At 50.1% G+C, this 21,371-nt stretch overlaps 1 protein-coding gene across 1 annotated transcript in view; it reads right to left on the minus strand.

Annotated features, from left to right (window-relative positions):
• The window catches only part of LOC135271956 (WASH complex subunit 2A-like), a 71,782-nt gene extending 60,578 nt beyond the window's left edge, over positions 1 to 11,204 (minus strand). Inside the window, 1 exon segment of the mRNA XM_064370076.1 lies at positions 11,060 to 11,204. Coding sequence (XP_064226146.1) covers positions 11,060 to 11,204 — 145 coding nt within the window.
• Between the last annotated feature and the right edge of the window lie 10,167 nt (positions 11,205 to 21,371).

Raw genomic sequence — 21,371 nt, forward strand, 5'->3', positions numbered from 1 at the left:
GAGTAGCTGGGATTACAGGCATGTGCCACCACACCCAGCTAATTTTTGTATTTTTAGTAGAGACTGGGTTTCACCATGTTGGTCAGGCTGGTCTCAAACTCCTGACCTCGTGATCCACCTGCCTCGGCCTCCCAATGTGCTGGGATTCCAGGCGTGAGCCACTGCGCCCGGCCTGCCCGTCTTGTTCCCTTGGACTCTGTGTTAGCCTCTCTCGGCTCTTGCTGCCTCCACTTCTTGTGTGGACATTTTTGAATTTGCCTTCCAGTGAGGTTCCTGCCATTCGTATCTCCCACCTCCTCTTCAGTCCTTCTGCCACCTCATGCCTGGCTGGTTGAGACCCACACGTGAGCTTGCCTGTCCTGCCCCTCCTACAAATCCATGGAGCTTCCTGCAGTATTGCCCACTGGGTGAGCGCTCACCTTGGGGTGTGTGTGGCAGGTGAGGCCGTTGCCCATGCACCTGAGATCCATCTGCCTTTGCAGCCTGGCTGCCACTACTTCTCTTGGCTTCACTCCTGAAAAGACAGGACAGTTTCTTTCCTTTCCCACAGAGAACTACAATCCTTTGGAATTTTCTGGAATTCCCCCCCTCCACATAGCCAGGCTTTTCTGTCATCATGTTGCAGATGCCAATTCCAATTTCATTTTGAAGAGGGCTCCGTTAGCATTGCCTTGCCACTTCTGCTCCCGTTCCCACCGATGCATGGGATCACGCACCATTACTTAGATGTCTGTCCCTCCTGCGCTTGGAGGCAAAGAAAGCTGACTGTTCATTTGGTCTCCCCCATGAGGGCGCTGGGCTCAGTGCAGTTACTGGAGCTGGGAAATATGCCTTCATCTGGGTTGTTTTCCCGCTTGTGTAGAGGAAAATCACCGTCGCCCGTAGAACTTTGTGATGAAATCCACAGCTTGGGCTTGAGAAGTTCCTCAAGTGCTAGGAAAATTTTGTGTGTAACAAAGTTTCTGGTTTGATCCCCTCTCAGAAGATCTGCTCTGGGTGTGGGCTTTAAGCCTCTCGGCAGCTGGGAGCTCCCCAGAGCCACCCCAGCAGTGCCTGCCCTGAGGACACACAGTCTCTATGAACATCTCATCATGCCGCTCATCCAGGGAGACTGAATCTGTTGCATGCCACAGGAAGTTTTTGTAATATGCACCTTTATATGTTTGGCTTGATGTTGGAGGTAGAAGGGGATGTCTTGCTAAGAAGGGAGTTTCTAGGAGTTGGAATTTATGTGTTATTTCCTGTGTCCTCAGAATCTGTTTTATGCTGGAACTCGCTGACTTTATAGGCGTACCGAATTCTCCACCATGCATACCTTTTTGCCTCCAGTTATGAGGTAGAGGCCTGCTGCCATTCAGCTGGCATGGATTGGGAAGTGACAGTCAGTTCATATTAGCTGCGCCAGTTTGAGATACAAGGGGCTGCCCAAGATTATTTGCAGTGCAGGATGGCCGGGCCAAAACAAGTGACAAAATCATCATGGAAAACGATTACTGTCTCACATTCCTAAAGGAAGTAGGGAACCTACAGACTATTCTCGTATGGGCCTGTGAGAGTGAGTGGTGTTCCGCAAACACTCTAGATTTTGATCAGCTTTGGCTAGTTCCCTGCTGAGGAGGCTGGGTTGACGTTACGCTGGACTGAGCATTTGTAAGAATGGGGCGTGCTGGTCACTTGCCCTCCTTTTGGTGCTGACTCCTCTGTCTTGGCTCTGGTCTCCTGAAGTCTGAGCCCATCCTCTTCTGGCTTCCCTGTGTATGCCTCTGCCTTCCTCTGCCTAGAGACTCATTTTGGTTGCTTCCTGTTCATCGGCCCCTTCCTGATTTGGAGGTAAGGCTAGGCAGTGTATCATGGTGTCATCATGGGTGCTTTTCAGAGTCCTGGGGGCCCAGGGCCTTCTAGGGCATGGTGGGAGTCACCAGGTCTGGAGCTCCCATTTGTGCTGTCTCTGTGACTGCACAGTCCCCAGAGCCCTTACCCTCATGACTCCATTTCTGCCTCCCCTCCACCCCTCTCCTGGGATTTACTAGTGAGGCTGGTGCCAGCCATGTTTGGCTACATTATGGGGTAACTAAGCTTTTGGGAGCCATCTGGGGAGCTTGGTACTGATTTGCATCTTGCACTTATTTTCCCCTGGAAACCAGAGTCCAAACCAGCTGCCTTTGGAATGTGGCCTACTCAGTCGAGGTTGCGAACTGGCTGTGTTTGTGATTTTGCTTCCAGGGGGCAGGGAAGGCTATAACCTGGCAGCAGATGAGTAATTCATTTGCTTGTGTCTGAAGGGGTGCAAGTGATCTGTTTTTATTAGCTGAGCTATGTGGGACTCAGTCTTCCTGTGAGTAGCTTGTGGTGGTAGTAATGAAAGAAAGCACTTCATTTCTTTCTCTCTCCTGGAGGAAGAAGGCATACTGACCTATACAATACGTGTTTTCTATGTGTCTTACACACGTTTGTAGAAATGGCTTACCAAGGGAATCAGCATACAAGAAGACTCCTGAGGTTCTAAGTGTGTTTCTCAGGTGATTGTGGGATTTTTTTTCTCTCAAACTTGGGCCAAGGATCTATTGCAGCAAAAGTTGGTTCAGCCATACTGAGACACCTGTTGGAGTTAGACCCTCATACCACCATCCTCTATGTGTAGTCTGATGTAATCTCTTGTTTCCTAGCTGAATAGTTCGGTTAGAAGTGAGATGTGAATCTGAGGATTTTTTCCCCCATTTATTGGTTCTAAAATCAAGGACCTGTTTTAAGAAAAATAGGCACTCAAGGCAGATATTTTTAGGGTTGAGTTTGGGGGCTCATGGCTGGAGTGCAGTGGTGATATCTCAGCTCACTACAACCTCTGTCCCCTGGGTTCAAGTGATTCTCCTGCCTCAGCCTCCCTAGTAGCTGGGATTACAGGCATGTACCACCATGCCCAACTATTTTTTTTTTTTTTTGTATTTTTAGTAGAGATGGGATTTCACAATATTGGCCAGGCTGGTCTCGAACTCCTGACCTCAAATGACCCACCTGCCTTGGCCTCCCAAAGTGCTGTGATTACAAGTATGAGCCACCACACCTGGCCAAACCAAAGATCTTTTGCTAGCACAGTGCATATACTAACCACTGTTCAGTACTGCCCTGTGTGGTACTGGGCAGGTCTGCCTCCTTCTCTCACCTCAGTTTTCCCATGTTTACAAACTTTTTTTAATTAAAAAGAATTTTTCCCTGGAGCTACTTTCCTGAAGCCAGTCCTAGCAAGTGACAGGAGCATTGGTTCCATGGCAGTCCTAGCAAGGGGCTTCCTTCTGTTCTACCCACTGCCTCCCAGAGTCCCTGCCTGCTCCCCAAATCAGAAAGGAACCCCCAAGAAGCATGGGCTGGGACAGGACAGACCTAGTCTGACTGGCTTTCCTAAGACTTTTCTTGTTCCTACCTGTTAGAGGGACTGGTGGCTTCTCCTTTCGTTGGCTTCATCCCAAAGTGAGACCTCCTCTTCCTCTCAGGCACCAGGGTCTCTGGGATTCCCTTCCCCCTCGGCAGATCCCCCTCCTGGGCTACTGTCCTCCATGGGTCGCCAGCCAGGGGGCAGTCCCTTACCCTGGGCCTCCTCTTCTTCCTCCTCCTCTTCCTACTCTCGCTCCCTGTCCTCTAGGCTGAGGAGTGAGGATAGGGAGAGGGCAGCTGCATTTAGTCTGCAAAGGCTGGGCCACGGGCCCCTCATGACAGGAAGGGTAGTAAGGGTGCAGTGGGCATGGAGGAAGGCAATGGAGTGAGGCAGAGAAGAGATGTGGGAAGTGACAGAGAAACAGAGCTCAAACCTGTGGTCCTGCCAGCCGTGAGGAAGAGAGAAGAGGGTTAACATCAGATAGTTCAGGGTGCAGCAGGGATGGAGCAGAGTGGAGCAGGGAGGACGGTGGGGACTCGAGAGCGGAGCTGCTGATGGGGTTGGAGGAGGGAGGGAGGGGTGGAAACAGGGAATGGGGAAGGGAAGAGGCACTGGGAAGGAAACCAGGGGAGCAAGCGGAAGCCCATTTGTAGTGGAGAGCTCAGGGGCTGAGGCTCTCACAAGAAGAAAAGGGAGCAAAGTGGGCAAGGGAGGTGGGAGGGCTGAGGATAAGGTGGCAGAGAAGACACTGGAAAGAAAAACAGAGAAAAGAGTCAGCTGGAGGAAAAGGGAACATGAAAGAGAAAAGCAGAAGGGAACAGAGCAGAGCCTCCAGTTGAGCTGGGATGTGGAGCAGCTCTCCACGGTCCTGAACAACCCATGCAGCCAGGAATTTTGCTAACCTGGGAGGTGGCTGGCTCTATCTAACTTCTCCTAGTGCTCATGGCTTTTCCTTCTTCTGTTTCCCTTTGGGCATCAAATGCAGATTCAGTTTATCATGTTCTTTTGTTCACTATGACCACCGGTACCTCTCTTGTTTTATGTGTGCATCGATTCCCTTTCATTCCCACACTCCTCTCTCTTTCCCTTCTTCCTTCAGGCAGTCATTGTAATGTATTGAAGTGTATTTTTTGTTAATAAAAGTATTTCTGAAAATCATGTATTGTTTTGTATGTATTTTACATTTATGCAAATAATGCTGTGGCATATATCTCATTCCATTTCTTACTGTTTTCAGTAAATACTTATATTAAGATCTGCCTACATTGCTCTGTGTGTGTCTAATTTATTGCTTCTCATTGCTGGCACTGTTGGCTGGTACCTTCATGATGTGCACCCCCCCATATCTTTTTCTTCAGTCTCCCAGAAATGAACACCTGCATGGCCCCAACTCCACCATCACCAATAACACTGCAGTGAGCATACTCAGACAGTTTCATTAATGCCCTGAGACTTTCTCTGGAACATATACTTGGAGGTGGATCTGCTGGGTAATAAGGTACAAGTGTACCTTATGCTGGATTGCTATTCAGACCGTGGAATCAGTCACAACTCCTACAGCAATGCATGAGGGTTTCAATGTCCCTACACTGTCACCAATATCAACATTGTCCAGCATCCTAATGCCTGCTAATCTCACGTGAAAAACTGACATCTTAGTGCTGTTTTAGTGCTTTGTCATAGCCATGTTGATTTTTCTATCACTCCTGTAGGCCTTCCAAGAAGCACACCTACCAGCTCCACCTCCTTTTCCTAACTCCTCGAAGGAGAAAAACACTGAACTTTCGGGAAAATGATAAAACCACCAACATTACAATAAGCTGCATATATTGTGAAAGATAAGCCATGGTTCTCTTGGTTTCATGATAGTCTAATAAAATAATTGATCTACATACAACTTGCAGAGGGTTTAAATGGCCAGCATACATATGAAGAAAGTGGTCAGCCACCTAGTTAGTAAAGAAATGCATGTTAAGACTGGGTGCAGTGGCTCACACCTGGAATCCCAGCACTTTGGGAGGCCGAGGTGGGCAGATCGCAAGGTCAGGGGTTCAAGACCAGCCTGGCCAACATGGTGAAACCCCATCTCTACTAAAAATACAAAAATCAGCTGGGCATGGTGGCACATACTTGTAATTCCAGCTACTCAAGAGACTGAGGCAGGAGAATTGCTTGAACCTGGTAAGTGGAGGTTGCAGTAAGCCAAGACTGCACCATTGCACTCCAGCCTAGGCAACAAGACCAAAATTCCATCTCAAAAAAGGAAAAGCAAAAACAAACAAAAAAGGTATTACTTTCCTCTAAAATTGCCAACATAAGAAATGAACAAAGCCTCCAAGAACTATTTGATTGTGTGAAAAGGCCTAATCTACGCTTGATCAGTGTACCTGAATGTGACAGAGAGAATGAATCCAAGTTGGAAAACACTCTTCAGGATATTATCCAAGAGAACTTCCCCAACCTAACAAGGCAGGTCAACATTCAAATCCAGGAAATACAGAGAACACCACAAAGATATTCCTCAAGAAGAGCAACCCCAAGGCACATAATTTCAGATTCACCAGGGTTGAAATGAAGGAGAAAATCCTAAGGGCAGCCAGAGAGAAAGGTCGAGTCACCTACAAAGGAAAGACCATCAGACTCACAGTGGATCTCTCAGCAGAAACCCTACAAGCTAGAAGGAAGTGGGGGCCAATATTCAACATCCTTAAAGAAAAGAACTTTCAACCCAGAATTTCATATCCAGCCAAACTAAGCTTCATAAGTGAAAGAGAAATAAAATCCTTTACGGACAAGCAATTGCTGAGAGATGTCGTTGCTACAAGACCTGCCTTACAAGAGCTCCTGAAGGAAGTACTAAACATGGAAAGGAACAACCAGTAGCAGACACTGCAAAAATATACCAAATGGTAAAGGACAATGATGCAATGAAGAAACCGCATCAACTAATGAGCAAAACAACCAGCCAGTAACAATATGGCGGGATCAAATTCAAACATAACAATATTAATGCTGAATGTAAATGGCCTAAATGCCCCAATCAAAAAACAAAGACTGGCAAACTGGATAAAAAGTTAAGACCCATCAGTGTGCTGTATTCAGAAGACCCAACTCATGTGCAAAGACTCACATAGACTCAAAATAAAGGGATGGAAGAAGATTTACCAAGCAAATGGAGAGAAAAAAAAACAAAAAAAACAGCATGGTTAGCAATCCTAGTCTCTGATAAAACAAACTTTAAACGAACAAATATCAAAAGAGAAAAAGAAGGACATTACATAATGGTAAAAGGATCAATCCAACAAGAAGAGCGAACTATCCTAAATACATATGCACCCAATGCAGGAGCATCCAGATACATAAAGCAAGTTCTTAACGACCTACAAAGAGACTTAGACTCCGGCACAATAATTGTGGGAGACTTTAATACTCCACTGACAATATTGGACAGATCAATGAGACAGAAAATTAACAAGGATATCCAGGACTTGAACACACATCTGGACCAAGAGGACCTAATAGACATTTACAGAACACTCCACCCCAAATCCACAGAACACACATTCGTCTAAGCTCCACATCACACTTACTCCAAAATTGACCACGTAATTGGAAGTAAATCACTCTGCAGGAAATTCAAAAGAATGGAAATCATTACAAACAGTCTCTCAGACCACAGCACAATCAAATTAGAACTCAGGACTAAGAAAAGCACTCAAAATTGCAGAATCTCGTGGAAATTGAACAACTTGCTCCTGAATGTTGACTAAATAAACAACGAAATGAAGGCAGAAATAAAAATATTCTTTGAAACCAACAAGAACGAAGACACAACATACCAGAATCTATGGGACACATTTAAAGCAGCGTCTAGAGGGAAATTTATAGCAATAAATGCCCAAGCGAAAGACAAGGAAAGATCTAAAATCGACACCCTATTGTCAAAATTGAAAGAGCTAGAGGAGCAAGATTAAAAAAAAATTAAAAGCAAGCAGAAGACAAGAAATAACTAAGATCAGAACAGAACTGAAGGAGATAGAGACACAAAAAACCCTTCAAAAAAATCAATAAATCCATGATCTGGTTTTTGAAAAGATCAACAAAATAGACCACTAGCTACTAATAAAAAAGAAAAGAGAGAAGAATAGAATAGATGCAATAAAAAACGATAACAGGGAGATCACGACCAATTCCTCAGAAATACAAACTACCATCAGAGATTTCTACAAACAGCTCTATGCACATAAATCAGTAAATCTGGAAGAAATGGATAAATTCCTGGACACTTGCACACTCCCAAGACTAAGCCAGGAAGAAGTTGAAACCCTGAATAGACCAATAACAAGGGTTGAAGTCAAGGCAGCAATTAATAGCCTACCAACCAAAAAAAGTCCAAGTCCAGATGAGTTCACAGCCAAATTCTACCAGACATACAAAGAGGAGCTGGTACCATTCCTGTTGAAACTATTTCAAACAATACAAAAAGAAGGAATCCTCCCTAACTCTTTCTATGAGACCAACATCATCCTGAGACCAAAACCTGGCAGAGACACAACTGCAAAAGAAAACTGCAGGCCAATATCCATGATGAACATTGATGCAAAAATCTTCAATAAAATACTGGCAAACCAAATCCAAAAGCACATCAAAAGCTTATCCACCATGATCAAATAGACTTCATTCTGGGGTTGCAAGGCTGGTTCAACATATGCAAATCTATAAACGTAATCCACCATATTAACAGAACCAAAGACAAAAACCACGATTATCTCAATAGATGCAGAGAAGGCTTTCAACAAAATTCAACAGCCCTTTATGCTAAAAATTCTCAATAAACTAGGTATCGATGGAACATATCTCAAAATAATGAAAACTATTTACGACAAACCCACAACCAATATCATGCTGAATGGGCAAAAACTAGAAGCATTCCCTTTAAAAACTGGCACTAGACAAGGATGCCCTCTCTCACCACTCCTATTCAATATAGTATTGGAAGTTCTAGCCAGAGAAATTAGGCAAGAAAAAGAAATAAACGGCATTCAATTAGGAAAAGAAGAAATCAAATTGTTCCTATTTGCAGACAACATGATCATATATTTAGAAGACCCTATCGTCTCAGCCCAAAACTTCCTTAAACTGATAAGCAACTTTGGCAAAATCTCAGGATACAAAATCAAGGTGCAGAAATCACAAGCCTTCCTATACACTGACAACAGACAAACAGAAAGCCAAATCATGAGCGAACTCCCATTTACAATTGCTAAAAAGAAAATTAAAAACCTAGGAATACAACTAACAAAGGATGTAAAAGATCTCTTCAAGGAGAACTATAAACCACTGATCAAGGAAATAAGAGAGAACACAAACAGATGAAAAAACATTCCATGCTCGTGGTTAGGAAGAATCAATATTGTGAAAATGGTGATACTGCCCAAAGTAATTTATAGATTCATTGCTATCCCCGTCAAGCTACCACTGACCTTCTTCATGGAACTGGAAAAAACCACTTTAAACTTCATATGAATCCAAAAGAGAGCCCACATAGCCAAGACAATCCTAAGCAAAAAGAACAAAGCTGGAGGCATCACCCCACCTGACTTCAAACTATACTACAAGGCCACAGTAATCAAAACAGCATGGTCCTGGTACCAAAACAAAGATATAGACCAATGGAACAGAACAGAGGACTCAGAGGCAACACAACATATCTACAACCATCTGATCTTTGACAAACATGACAAAAACAAGCAATGGGGAAAGGGTTCCCTGTTTAATAAATGGTGTTGGGAAAACTGGCTAGCCATATGCAGGAAGCTGAAACTGGACCCCTTCCTGACACCTTATACAAAAATTAACTCCAGATGGATTAAAGATTTAAACATAAAAACTAACACCATAAAAACCCTAGAAGAAAACCTAGGCCACACCTTTCAGGACATAGGCACAGGCAAGGACTTCATGACTAAAACACCAAGGGCACTAGCAACAAAAGCCAAAATAGACAAATGGGATCTAATTAAACTTAAGAGCTTTTGCACAGCAAAAAAAAAAAAAAAATCATCAGAGTGAACTGGCAACCGACAAAGGGCTAATATCCAGAATCTACAAAGAACTAAAGCAATTTTACAAGAAAAAAAACTCATTCAAAAGTAGGCGAAGGATATGAACAGACACTTTTTAAAAGAAGACATATATGAGGCCAACAACCTGAAAAAAAAGCTCATCACCACTGGTCATTAGAGAAATGCAAATCAAAACCACACTGAGATACCATCTCATGACAGTTAGAATGGTGATCATTAAGAAATCGGGAGACAGATGCTGGAGAGGATGTGGAGAAATAGGAACACTTTTACACTGTTGGTGGGAGTGTAAATTAGTTCAACCATTATGGAAGACAGTGTGGTGATTTCTCAAGGATCTAGAAATAGAAATTCCATTTGACCCAGCAATCCCATTACTGGGTATATACCAAAAGGATTACAAATCGTTCTATTATAAAGATACATGCACACATATGTTCGTTGTGGTGCTGTTTACGATAGCAAAGACCTGGAACCAACCCAAATGCCTATCAGTGATAGACTGGACAAAGAAAATGTGGCACATATACACATGGAATACTATGCAGCCATAAAAAACGACGAGTTTGTGTCCTTTGTAGAGACATGGATGAATCTAGAAAGCATCGTTCTCAGTAAACTGACACAAGAACTGAAAACCAAACACCACATGTTTTCACTCATAGGTGGGTGATGAAGAATGAGAACACTTGGGCACAGGGAAGAGAACAACACTCACTGGGCTAGGTGAGGGGAGGGGAGGGACAGCAGTGGGGCAGGGACAGGGAGGATGGGGAGGGATAACCCCGGGAGAAATGCCTGATGTAGGTGATAAAGGTGGGGAGGTGGGTGGGGAAGGTAGGATGGAGACAGCAAATCAGCATGGCATGTATGTACCTATACAACAATCCTGCAGGATGCAGGATGTGCACGTGTACTCCAGAGCCCAAAGTACAATTTTTAAAAAAGTAACAATAATAGTAACTGCAGCAGCCTGGTAGTAACAGCAGCAGCCTGGGAGCACTTCTGAGGGAGCCTCAGCTCCTGCCAGGCTGTTCTAGGGCTGGGGTCTCAGCCCCAGGGCCCCTTGACCTCCAGAGCTGTCTCGTGGCAGGGAGAGACCCTCATCAAGGAGACCCTGCGTAGTGACTTCCACATGCCTGTGTGGTGAGGGGCGGGGTCTGGGCAGTGACCACCAGGCAGGAAGTGAGCCCCGGCCACGATCACAGAGGAGGTGATGGCACGGGGCTGTCTCTCCCTGCCCGTCTGCCTCTAGGCCTGCCAGAGCCGACTTCTGTGCTGCATGGGGTGGGGTCTTTGGCCCCTAGGAAGCTGCCAGTCAGTGGGACTATGAGAGGTCAAGCTGGGAGATCCCTTGGGGTCCATGACCCAGGCACTGCCTCCCTCGTGGCTGGGAGGGGCGAAGGCCCCAGGTCCACCAGAGCCCACCTGGCTCCCCAACTAGAACAGCAGTCTGGGTGGCTCAGGGATTGAGGCAAAGCCTGGGGGATTGATTCTGTGCCCCCTGAGGAAAGCTCTGCCTCCCATAGGGGATCTTTGGAGGATGGGCGCTCTCCTGACCAAGGCTCTGGGACACTTGGAAGCCTCTGGGGTCCTGCCTTACCTCTCTGCTTCTTCCCCCTTTCCCTGAGCTCTGGGGCCAGGCCTGGGCACATGGATGGGTAATGAGAGGATGTGGCCTGGACCTCCATGGAGCTCTGGCCCCACAGCTGTGTGATCATGGGGGCCTCAACCACACTCTCCTCCATTCCCCAAGCCTAGAGGCCATGAAGCCCGGGAGTCCCTGAGATGTCCACGTTAGACTCCAGGCAGCACGGAGCTGGGCAAGAGCAGGCAATGAGGTGTACTTGTTCCCAAAGCTCCTCCTGGCTGTGCTCCTGCCCTCTGGAAAGCCTGGGGCAGGGACATGGTGCCAGCAAGACCTTAAGGACAGCAGGCAGGCAGCACCTGGCCCTGGAGGGAGCAGGTGGCCAGCTCCGAGCAAACACCTCTGTTCGCTTTTGCCTCAAGCATGGCTCCAGAAAGTACAGATGCCCAGGAACCACCACAGAAAGGTCGCCGCTGCACAGGTGGACCAGCGGGTACAGGCTTTCCTCCCTGATACCAGGGATACCCAGATGGCCTGGGGCTGGGGCTCTGTGCTCAGGGGAGAGCCTGTGGCCCTACAGTCTCAGAATCCCCTCCCAGATTCGGATGCTGCAGCTGTGCTTCTGCTCCTGGCCCTTGTTCCTCTGTGTTGCTGATACCTGTGCCCTGCAGGAGCCAGGGTTCCAGGGAAGCACCCGAGGGGCAGTGTGGCCTCAGGGCAGGAGCAGGACAGTGGCCACCAAGCTGCTTCCAGTTCCCTTGTCTGCCTGTGACTCCAGAGGATCCTCACCCTTGTGTTCCTGAAAGGGAAAAAATAAACGTGTAATTTCCTTTTATTTTTTTGAGACGGAGTTTCGCTCTTGTTACCCAGGCTGGAGTGCAATGGCGCGATCTCGGCTCACTGCAACCTCCGCCTCCTGGGTTCAGGCAATTCTCCTGCCTCAGCCTCCTGAGTAGCTGGGAGTACAGGCAGGCGCCACCATGCCCAGCTAATTTTTTGTATTTTTAGTAGAGACGGGGTTTCACCATGTTGACCAGGATGGTCTCAATCTCTTGACCTCGTGACCCACCCGCCTCGGCCTCCCAAAGTGCTGGGATTACAGGCGTGAGCCACCGCGCCCGGCCCGTAATTTCCTTTTTAAGAATTTAAGTAGAGGGGCTGGCGGAGCGGAGCCGCGGGCGTGCGGGAGGCGGAGGCGCAGAAGTGCGCTCGCCGGTGCTGGGCTTAGCGGGTAGCGGCGGCGGTGACTACGGCGATCGCGACGTGCACAGAGGCGGATTGTGGCTTCCCTGGTGCTCGCGGCGGGCTGCGCTGGTGATGGGGCGGCGGAGCGCGCCGCAGCCTCCGAGCGGCCGCCGGACCGGGCCGGGCCGAGCCTGCGCCTTGGCGTCCGCGCCCGCGGGGCTCCGGGTCCGGCCTCCCCCACTCCCCGCCGCCGCCGCCGCCGCTGCAGCCGCCCGCCCTCCCCGCCGCCGCAGCCCTAGAGCTTGCTGGCGGCATCGGGGCCGAGGAGCGCTCGCTGCAGCACGTGCTACGCGCCATAGCGGAGGAGCGCGGCCGCCTCAGCCTGCGCCGTGAGGTCTGCGGCCTCGGTGAGTGGGGCCCGGGGGCAAGGCCCGGCCGGGGCCGGCGGGGGTGAGCGTCTCCTGGGCCGCCTCTGAGCGTCCGTTTCTGCGCGGGTGTCGTGGTCTCTGGGTCTCCCCGGGTGCCCTGCCTTCCTCCCCCGCCCCTGCCTCTGGATCTGTCGTGCGTCTCTGGGTCTCCGTCTCTGCCATCGGTCTGACGAGCACCCGGCACCCCTGGGCCCGGGTCTCATTCGGCATCTCCCTCTGTCAGTCCGTCCGGGTGTCTGTCTCATCTCTCTCCTTCCTCTTCGCGCCTCTGCGGGTCTTCTTCCTTCTCCAGGAAGCCCGCCCTGCACCCTCAGCGCGCGGCATGGAGTGTGGGCATGGGATCTGTGTACACCCTTAGCCCAGCGCGGAGAGCCGGGCCCTCGTGGACTCTGGGTGGACCTCCCTGCGAGCGTGCCCTGGCCACTGTCTCCTGCTTCCCGAAGCCTTTGTCTTTCCGCACCCGCCGGCCCCTCTCCTCCCTTAGCTGTATCCAGGGGTCTGTTGGGCAGTGGCCGCCCGAACCTGCCCGCTTGGCAGAGGGGCAGGGTCTGCTCCCTCTCAGTGTGATTCTGGTCTTAAGTAATGGATCTGCTGGGGGGTGTGGGGTGGGGGAGCCTCGTATTGTTTGGAAGGGCCTGGGACTGCAGGTGTGGGTGGGGTCTCCCAGCCAGTGAGGTAATCCATTACTCATGGATCGTGCCCAGACGCAAGCCCGGGAGAAGCCCCCTCTTTTGTCATCTCAGGTTTGTCATCTTCTCCATGGAAAAGACCCTCCCCTCCTCCTTGCAGGAAATGACTTCAAACCACATTGTCAGCCACCCCCCACCCCAACCCCCGGCTGGGCTGGGGATTTCTGAGGGAGTGACAGTGTGGCTGAGTAGGGAATGTCAGCCTTCCAGATTCACCCAGTGGCCCCTTCATTCACCATTGGGGAAACTGAGTCCCAGAGAGCAAACACATCCCCCTAAGGTCACACAGCCACAGGGACATGGCAGTCCCAGGCATTCAGGGTCCCTTAGCAGGCCGCTCCCTGGAGGCTAGAGTGAGGAGAGGAAGTAAATTTGAATCCTTTTTGTAGGAGGCAGGCTTAGCATGAGAGGCTTTGCAGTGAGCAGGTCTTAACCTAGTCTGCCCGGGGTGAGCGTTCCTCATGGACGGGTGGGGGGTGCTTATGAAGTGGAATGGACAGGAACTTCAATGGTTGACAAGGTTCCAATGGTTTCTTTCTGAAAAGGTGTCAAAATTTAATTTTGAGCAGAAATTGGAGGATGCTTATTAATTCATTCTGCAGATATTCATTGAGCACCTAATGTGTGCCACCCTGGCAGGCCCACCTGTCACCTGGCACAGAATATCTGAGTTGGGATGCGTCTGAGGGACCATCTGCTGCAGGCCCCTTGGCCCTGTTTGCTCAGCAGCTGCAAGCAGTCCCTCCCCACTCCCCTGTCCACACACACCTGCTATCCTCTGACCACCTTTACCTGTGAGCACCTTGTCTCCTCTTTTAGACAGCCTCTCCCCCGAGAAGGCTGCAGGGCCATTCCCAGAAGAACAGTGAACAGTGAAAATGGCACCTAGCATTTACTGAGCACTTACTATGTGCCGGGCGCTTTACTCATGCTGCAGATTTAATCCTGACACAATGCTGACTTTGCAAGGGAGCAGTGTTATCTCCCTATCAGCGATGAAGAGCCTGAGGGTTAGAGAGGCAGGAGGGCTGCCCAGGGACAACCAATGAGGAAGTGCCATAGCTGAGACTGACCCCTTGCCAGTCTGATGCCAGAGCCTGCCCTCTACTCCCTGAATGTCTGCAGCCAGGCCTTTCTGTGCCTGCGATTCTCACACTAGTTGCTTGTCTCCTCTCCTGGCCTCCTATATATCCAAGGTCTCCTGTCTCACCCTGCTGCTGAACTCAGTCCCTGCAGGGCTCTGAAGCACCGCACTTTTGCCCCTGGTGTTTTCTCTGCCCAGAAGGCCACCCCTTCTCATTTGCCCCATAAGCATCTGTAAGTTTTCCTTCAAGTCTTAGATCCAACGCTGCCTCTCTGGGAACTCTTTCCGACTCCCAGGCACACAGTCTTGTTCTGCCTGTGTTCTCTTTGTGGCAGGTACGTGTCATTAGGACAGTCAGGACGCTTGTGGCCTTGTCATGGTCTGTGTCCTGTCTCCCCAGTTAGAACATGAAGCCCTCGAAGGCATTACCCAGTCTGAGTCGTCCTGGTGCCTAGCATAGGGCACATACAGAGCTGGTGCTCAGTAAACATTTAGCAAACAAGTGAGAAAATTATTTTCTGGACCAGCAGATGAAGGGCATGGAGGGCCACAGAGGTGGGAATCTTCACTTCTTAGAAGGGCTCATTTTTGGCCGGGTGTGTGTGGTGGCTCACGCCTGTAATCCCAACACTTTGGGAGGCTGAAGAGGGCAGATCACAAGGTCAGGAGTTCAAGACCAGCCTGGCCAACATGGTTAATCCCCGTCTCTACTAAAAATAGAAACACTATCTGGTCATAGTGGTGCGTGCCTGTAACCCCAGCTACTCTGGAGGAACATGGACCCAGGAGGCAGAGGTTGCAGTGAGCTGAGATCGTGCAACTGCACTCCAGCCTGGGCTACAGAGTGAGACTCCATCTCAAAAAAAACCAGGAATGGCTCATTTTTCGGATGCAACATTTGATGTTCAGTGAAAGGTGAGCTTACTAGGAACTTAATATGCAGAGTGGAGCTGGGACCCAGGGGGTGCCAGGGCACCCAGAGCCTAGGAGCCAGAACACCAGCCCTGGAGCACTTCTGCGTCCACTGAAGCATCAACCCTCTCAAGCTGCAGGGGCAGGGTTATGTTTGATCATCTCCACTTTACATCTGAAACAGCCTGTTAGGTTTATGAATGAATTTAAACCTCCCAGATTTTTGTTGTTGTTTAGTGAAAGCTTGGGTTATTCAGAACCGTGCCATGTCCTCGGAGGTTGTTTTGAAGGTGTCAAGGGAGCCTCAGGTGGAGATGCTAGGCTTTGGTTGAGTGGTTGTCATTCTCTGAGTCATTGCCTGTCTATGAGATGGGACAGAGCTACCAGCCTCCCCACTCAGGGATTGTCACTCAGCTCTCATGATGAAACACACCTTATGGGTTCACACCTGGTTCTCAAGGCTTGTCTGTGGCAGCCTCTGCAGTACAATAGGACTTGCTCTGTGCTGAGAGAGGTAGGAGTGTTGGGCCCTGATCCTTGCCTTGTGGGAGGGCACAGTCCATGGGAGCACAGGTCACTGTTTGCTGAAGTACAAACTCTGCTGGAAGCAGCGGGTCTGTGGCTGCCCCGAGCAAGATTTTGCTGTTGCATCCACAGGACACTGCTTGTGACTCCAGGTCACAGATGAGCGTGGCCAGCCGAGATGGTTTCTGTCAAGGTCCAGAATCTCTGAGCTGGGAAGAATCAGGTGATTCAGGATCCAGGTGTGTGATACAGGTGTTTGGATGAAAGAGGACAAACCCTGTCACTTCCTCCTGGGGCCTGGGCCTTCTCCTGGGCCCCAGACCTCAGCCTAAGCATGCAGGCCCCCTTTCAGCAGAGGCAGCCCGCCTGGCAGTTGGTCAGGCGAGGCTCTTAATTGCTTGAGCCTGCGCAGAGGTGAAGCCCATCTAGCCCTGTCCTCAGGGTGCTGAGGGTCTGGTGTTTCAGGATGCACAGTCTGGGTCAGAGGTAAAATGCATTTGTGATTTTTACTGTCTGATGTCTCTGGCAGTTTATGTTCCTACTGCAGGATATAAAGTCCCTGTTTCTCCACATCCTCTTTGACCTGAAGTATTGTCAGGTATTTTTATCTTTGCAAATACGATAGGTGGAAAATAGAATTTTGTAGCTTTAATTTACATTTCTCTAATTGCATCAAGTTGAGTGTCTTTTTGTGTCCTAAAACCACTTATATTTCCTTCTGTTTTCTGTGCCATTTTATTTTCTTATGGATTGATTATAACTTAGTATTTGTTAAGGAAATTGCCCTCATTTAAGACTTCCATCTGTTTTTCCAGTGTGGTATTTGTTTTTTGCTTTGTTTATGGTGTATGTGTGTGGTGGTGATGGTGGGGTGCTGTGGGTTTTTTTGTTGTTGTTGTCCTCTATAGAAATTTTTAATTGTTGACCAGGCACAGTGGCTTATGTTTGTAATCTCAGCACTTTGGGAGGCCAAGGCGAGAGAATTGCTTGAGCTCAGGAGTTTGAGACCAGCTTGGGCAACATAGTGAGACCTCATCTCTACAAAAAATAAGAAAATTAGCTGGGTGTAGGGGCATGTGCCTATAATCCCAGCCACTCAGGAGGCTGAGTTGGGAGGATCACTTGAGCCTGGGGAGGTCAAGGTTGCAGTGATTGCGCCACTGCACTCCAGCCTGGATGACAGAGTGGGACTCTGTCAAATAAAAAGAGAGAAATTAAAAAAAAAAAAAAAGAATTTAAGTAATGACTGAGGAGATGCTGGGGGAGATGTGCACTCTGGTGCTGGCACCCGAGGGTGGGTGAGCTGGGGGTGCAGCACGAGCTGGGGCAGCTCCAGAGGGAGGGAGAGGGCTCACTGAGTTTCTTCCTCACATTTTTCTTGCCAGTGAAACTGATACAAACCTGGCAGCTGGTGCTGGGCCAGGGGCCAGGGGCTCCCTCCTGGTCTGCTCCCCCTTCTGCTCCTCCACCATTGCCTGTAGGGTGTCTGGCACCCCAGGGAAGCCTGACACTTAACTCCAGCGGGGGTCCAGGCCTAGCCCTCCTCACCCAGGGAAACAACGGGGCTCACAGTCTCTTGGTGACATGGGCACATTGCTCTGCCATCGTGAGGGGCCAGCCTGGCTGTGGGCCCCATCACCAGTGGGCAGCCCTCAGGTCATCTCTGCAGGTGACCCTTCTGGCAGGTCACATACAGGACACCCCACAGCACCCTGAAAACTCGTGACCCAGGAAGGCCTCAGATTGTCTTTGCTCCTCTAGCCTCCCCACCCCCTGTATCTGCAGGGGCAGGTGAGTCTGTGCTTGATGACAGGAACGTCCCAGTCTCGGGGCTTAACGCTGTCTACTGTGTCCTGCTTGTGGCACACCCTGGCATGGCCCTTATGCCCTGGAATTGGTGGCCACACCTCCCAGCCCATGTGCCCAGCTGTGTGCACAGGAGGACACAGAGTTTCGAGGAGGCTGAGACTTGAGGAGCTTTGAGGCCTGGGAGGGGCCAGTGTCACTTTGCTTGTGTTCCACGTGATCCTGTCACATGGCCTGACTCACCACAGGAGGCTTGAAGTGCAGAGGACACGGGGATGGGGGCGTGCAGGGGTGCGCCTGCACACACTCCTGCCTGTCGGCTCTCCCACCCTTGTCCTGCGCTACACAGCAGGGACTGGTAGCTGAGGGGGAGGGAGGGTGGGCCCAGCAGCTGAGGGGGAGGGAGGGGGAAACAGAGTGGCAAATAATTATGGGTTACTCTTTTTTAATCGAGGTGAAATTTATATAACATAAACTTAACCATTTATAAGTGAACCACTTGGGAGCATTTAGCACATTCACAGCATTGCACAGGCATTGCCTTAGTTTCAAAACATTTGCATCACCCCAAAAGGAAACCCCATACCCATTAAATAGCTGCTTCCTGTCCCCAGGCAACGCCCAGCCTGCGTTCAGTCTCTTCAGCTTGGCCTGTCCTGGAACATTTCAGCTGCATGGACTGTTGTCTGGCTTCAGTCACTCAGCATAAGGTCGTCAGGGTTCCTCTAGGCTGTGGCATGTGTCAGCCCCTTCCTGTGTGGGGTAAATAGTGTGCCGTCACCCATTCATCTGTGGACAGAAACATGGGTGCTTTCCACCCTTTGGCAATTATGAAAAATGCTGCCAGAGACATTCCTGTTGCAGATACCTGAGTCCCTGCTTTCAGTTCTCTTGGGTACATACCTGGACATGAAATCACTAGGTAATTCTGTTTTATTTTCTGAGGAGCTGCCAAACTGTTTTCCACAGTGGTTGAATTGTGTTACATTCCCAAGAGTTGCAATCTATCCACATCCTCACCACCTCGCATTGTTCTCTGTTATTCTCTGGTTCACATCTCACTCTGGCCGTGCAGCGGGTGCACAGTGCTAGCTCGTTGTGGCTTTGGTTCGCCTTTCCCTGGTGATGGCGTGCTGGGCATCTTTTCCTGTTCAGTCTGGCCAGTTGCATGTCTCTTTGGAGAAGCATCTTTTCGAGCCCTCTGCCTGTTGTCTAATTGGGTGGCCGTCTTACTGTACAGCTGACTTTGCTGTCACATCTGCACCGAGGGCTGCAGAGAAGCAGCTTCATCACTGTCAGTGCTTGAGCCTCAGGTCTCTTGTGAGGAGGGCGTGGATTTGACTGATTCCTCACATGGGCATTGACTACTGTCCTCGGGGACCATGAGAACATTCTTCGAAGACCTGGACACTGAGGCCACATTGAGCACAAACTTCCTGGAAGCCATGGTGTCACCATTTGTGCATAAGAAGGAGCTGCCCAGGAACCACCCTGTGAAGGATGGAGGAGAGGGAAGGTGCCAAGGGACCCCCACCCCACCCACGAGATGAGACTTGGCAGCATGGGAACCCAGGGCTGCCCTCTTGCTTACCCTCAACCCCGACGCTAAAAATAACAGATAATTGACTGGGTGCAGTGGCTCATGCCTGGTCATGGTGGTGATGGTGGTAGTGGTGGTATTGGTGATGGTGATGGTAGAGGTGGTGATGGTGGTGGTTGTGGTGGAGGTGATGGTGATGTTGACGGTGGAGGTCATGATGGTGAGTGATGATGGTGATGATGGTAATGGTGAAGATGGTGGTGATGGTGACATTGATGGTGGAGGTCATCATGGTGAAGGTGGTGATAGTGCTGGAGGTGATGGTGATGGTGATGTTGATGTTGATGGAGGAGGTCGCAGTGGTGGAGGCAGCGGCAGTGGTAGTGTTGGTGTTGGAAGCAATGGTAGTGAATGTGATGGTAATGGTGGAGATCATGATGGTGAAGGTAGTGGTGGTGGTTATGGTGGTGGAAGCAATGGTAGTGTAGGTGATGGTGATGGTGGAGGTCATGATGGTGAAGGTGGAGATGGTCATGGTGGAGGCGATGTGGTGGTGATGGTGGTGGAAGCAATGGTAGTGAAGGTGATGCTGGTGGTGGAGGTCACAATGGTGAAGGTGAGGATGTGGTGGGGGAGATGATGGTGATCTTAGTGGAGGAGGTCATGGTGGTGGAAGCTATGGTGGTGGTGATGGTGGTGGTGGAGGTCATCATGGTGAAGGTGGAGATGGTCATGGCGGAGGCGATGTGGTGGTGATGGTGGTGGAAGCAATGGTAGTGAAGGTGATGCTGGTGGTGGAGGTCACGATGGTGAAGGTGAGAATGTGGTGGAGGAGGTGATGGTGATGTTGATGGAGGAGGTCATGGTGGTGGAAGCTATGGTGGTGGTGGAAGCAATGGTAATAGTGAAGGTGATGGTGGTGGTGGAGGTCATGATCATGAAGGTGGGGATGGTGGTGATGGAGGCAATGGTGGTGGTAATGGTGGTGGTAGAGACGGTGGTAGTAGTGGAGGTGATAATGATGATGTAGAGGTGATGGTGATGGCGATGGTGGTGATGCAGCCATCTTCACTGAGCATTTGCTTGGTGCCAGCCACTGTTGTGTGAATTTCACCTGCATTAATTCCTTCTAGCTCCCAACACCCCCATGTATGGTGGGAGCTCTGAGTCTCAGGGGGTACAGAGGAGATACTAAGACACAAACATATGTCCCTTGCCCCAGGCTGGGTACCACTGCACCACACACTCTCTCCTTTACCCAGATACAGTCCACAGCCTTGCCTGGTATCCACAAGCTTCCCCAACCTCCTCTTCTTCCAAAATGCATGTCCCCATGGCCCATGGAGCTGGCCTCCTGTCTCCAGCCAGCATTTGCCTCCGACTCTGTGCTGCTGCTGTTCATATCCACCTCCTGCTGCTTTTCCCCTCCTCTCACTCTGGCTCTGCCGCCAGGCCCCTCCTCCCCTCCTGTCCTGCTGGGCACTGGCTCCTGCTTGTGGCAGCTCAGCAGAAGGGTGTGATGACTTTGCCAGCCCAGCTGACACCAGGGAGGGTGCACATGGGTGTCCCAGTCAGCTCTCCTGACGTCTCTGCCAGGGTCAGGTGTCCCAGTGTCTCCAGCCTTAGGGTATAACACATTCATCTCTCCAAATGTAAGGATTCCTTGCCAGGGAAAGGGCTGATGAGCTATCTGCTTTCTTGGCCAGCAAGCTTCCTCCCCATGAGCCCAGGGCTGTGTGTGGCCAGAAGGCCATCAGCATGTGTGTGTCCATCTGTCCTGCCTGGCTTGTGGGCTGCCAGGACAGCCGCTTCTTTTGCTGCTCAAGTAAGTACTCAGGACCCAGTTACTGTCACCTCTCCCAAGGCATGCAGGTGGCGTGGAGGAATGCATGTTTGTTCTTTCTGTGGGACACACCTCAGTACCCCAGGGGACATTGTCAAGAGGCAGAACCAAGGTGCTCCTGCTGTGCACCAGGGCCAACAACATTGTGTCAGGGAGCCTGCCCCTATATGCAAGGACACATTGGAAGGCATGGAGCACGTGTGGCCTGTCCCACCTGATCGGAACCACCACAGGCTGGCCAGCAAGACCCTCCTCTGGCTCATAGGCAGGGCATCTGGATGAAGCCACTCCTGCCGAGAGCAGGTTGAGTGCATG

Source organism: Aotus nancymaae, unplaced genomic scaffold (assembly GCF_030222135.1).
Source record: "Aotus nancymaae isolate 86718 unplaced genomic scaffold, 86718_ANA_hifiasm-v0.15.2.pri h1tg000099l, whole genome shotgun sequence".
Lineage (NCBI taxonomy): Eukaryota > Metazoa > Chordata > Mammalia > Primates > Aotidae > Aotus > Aotus nancymaae.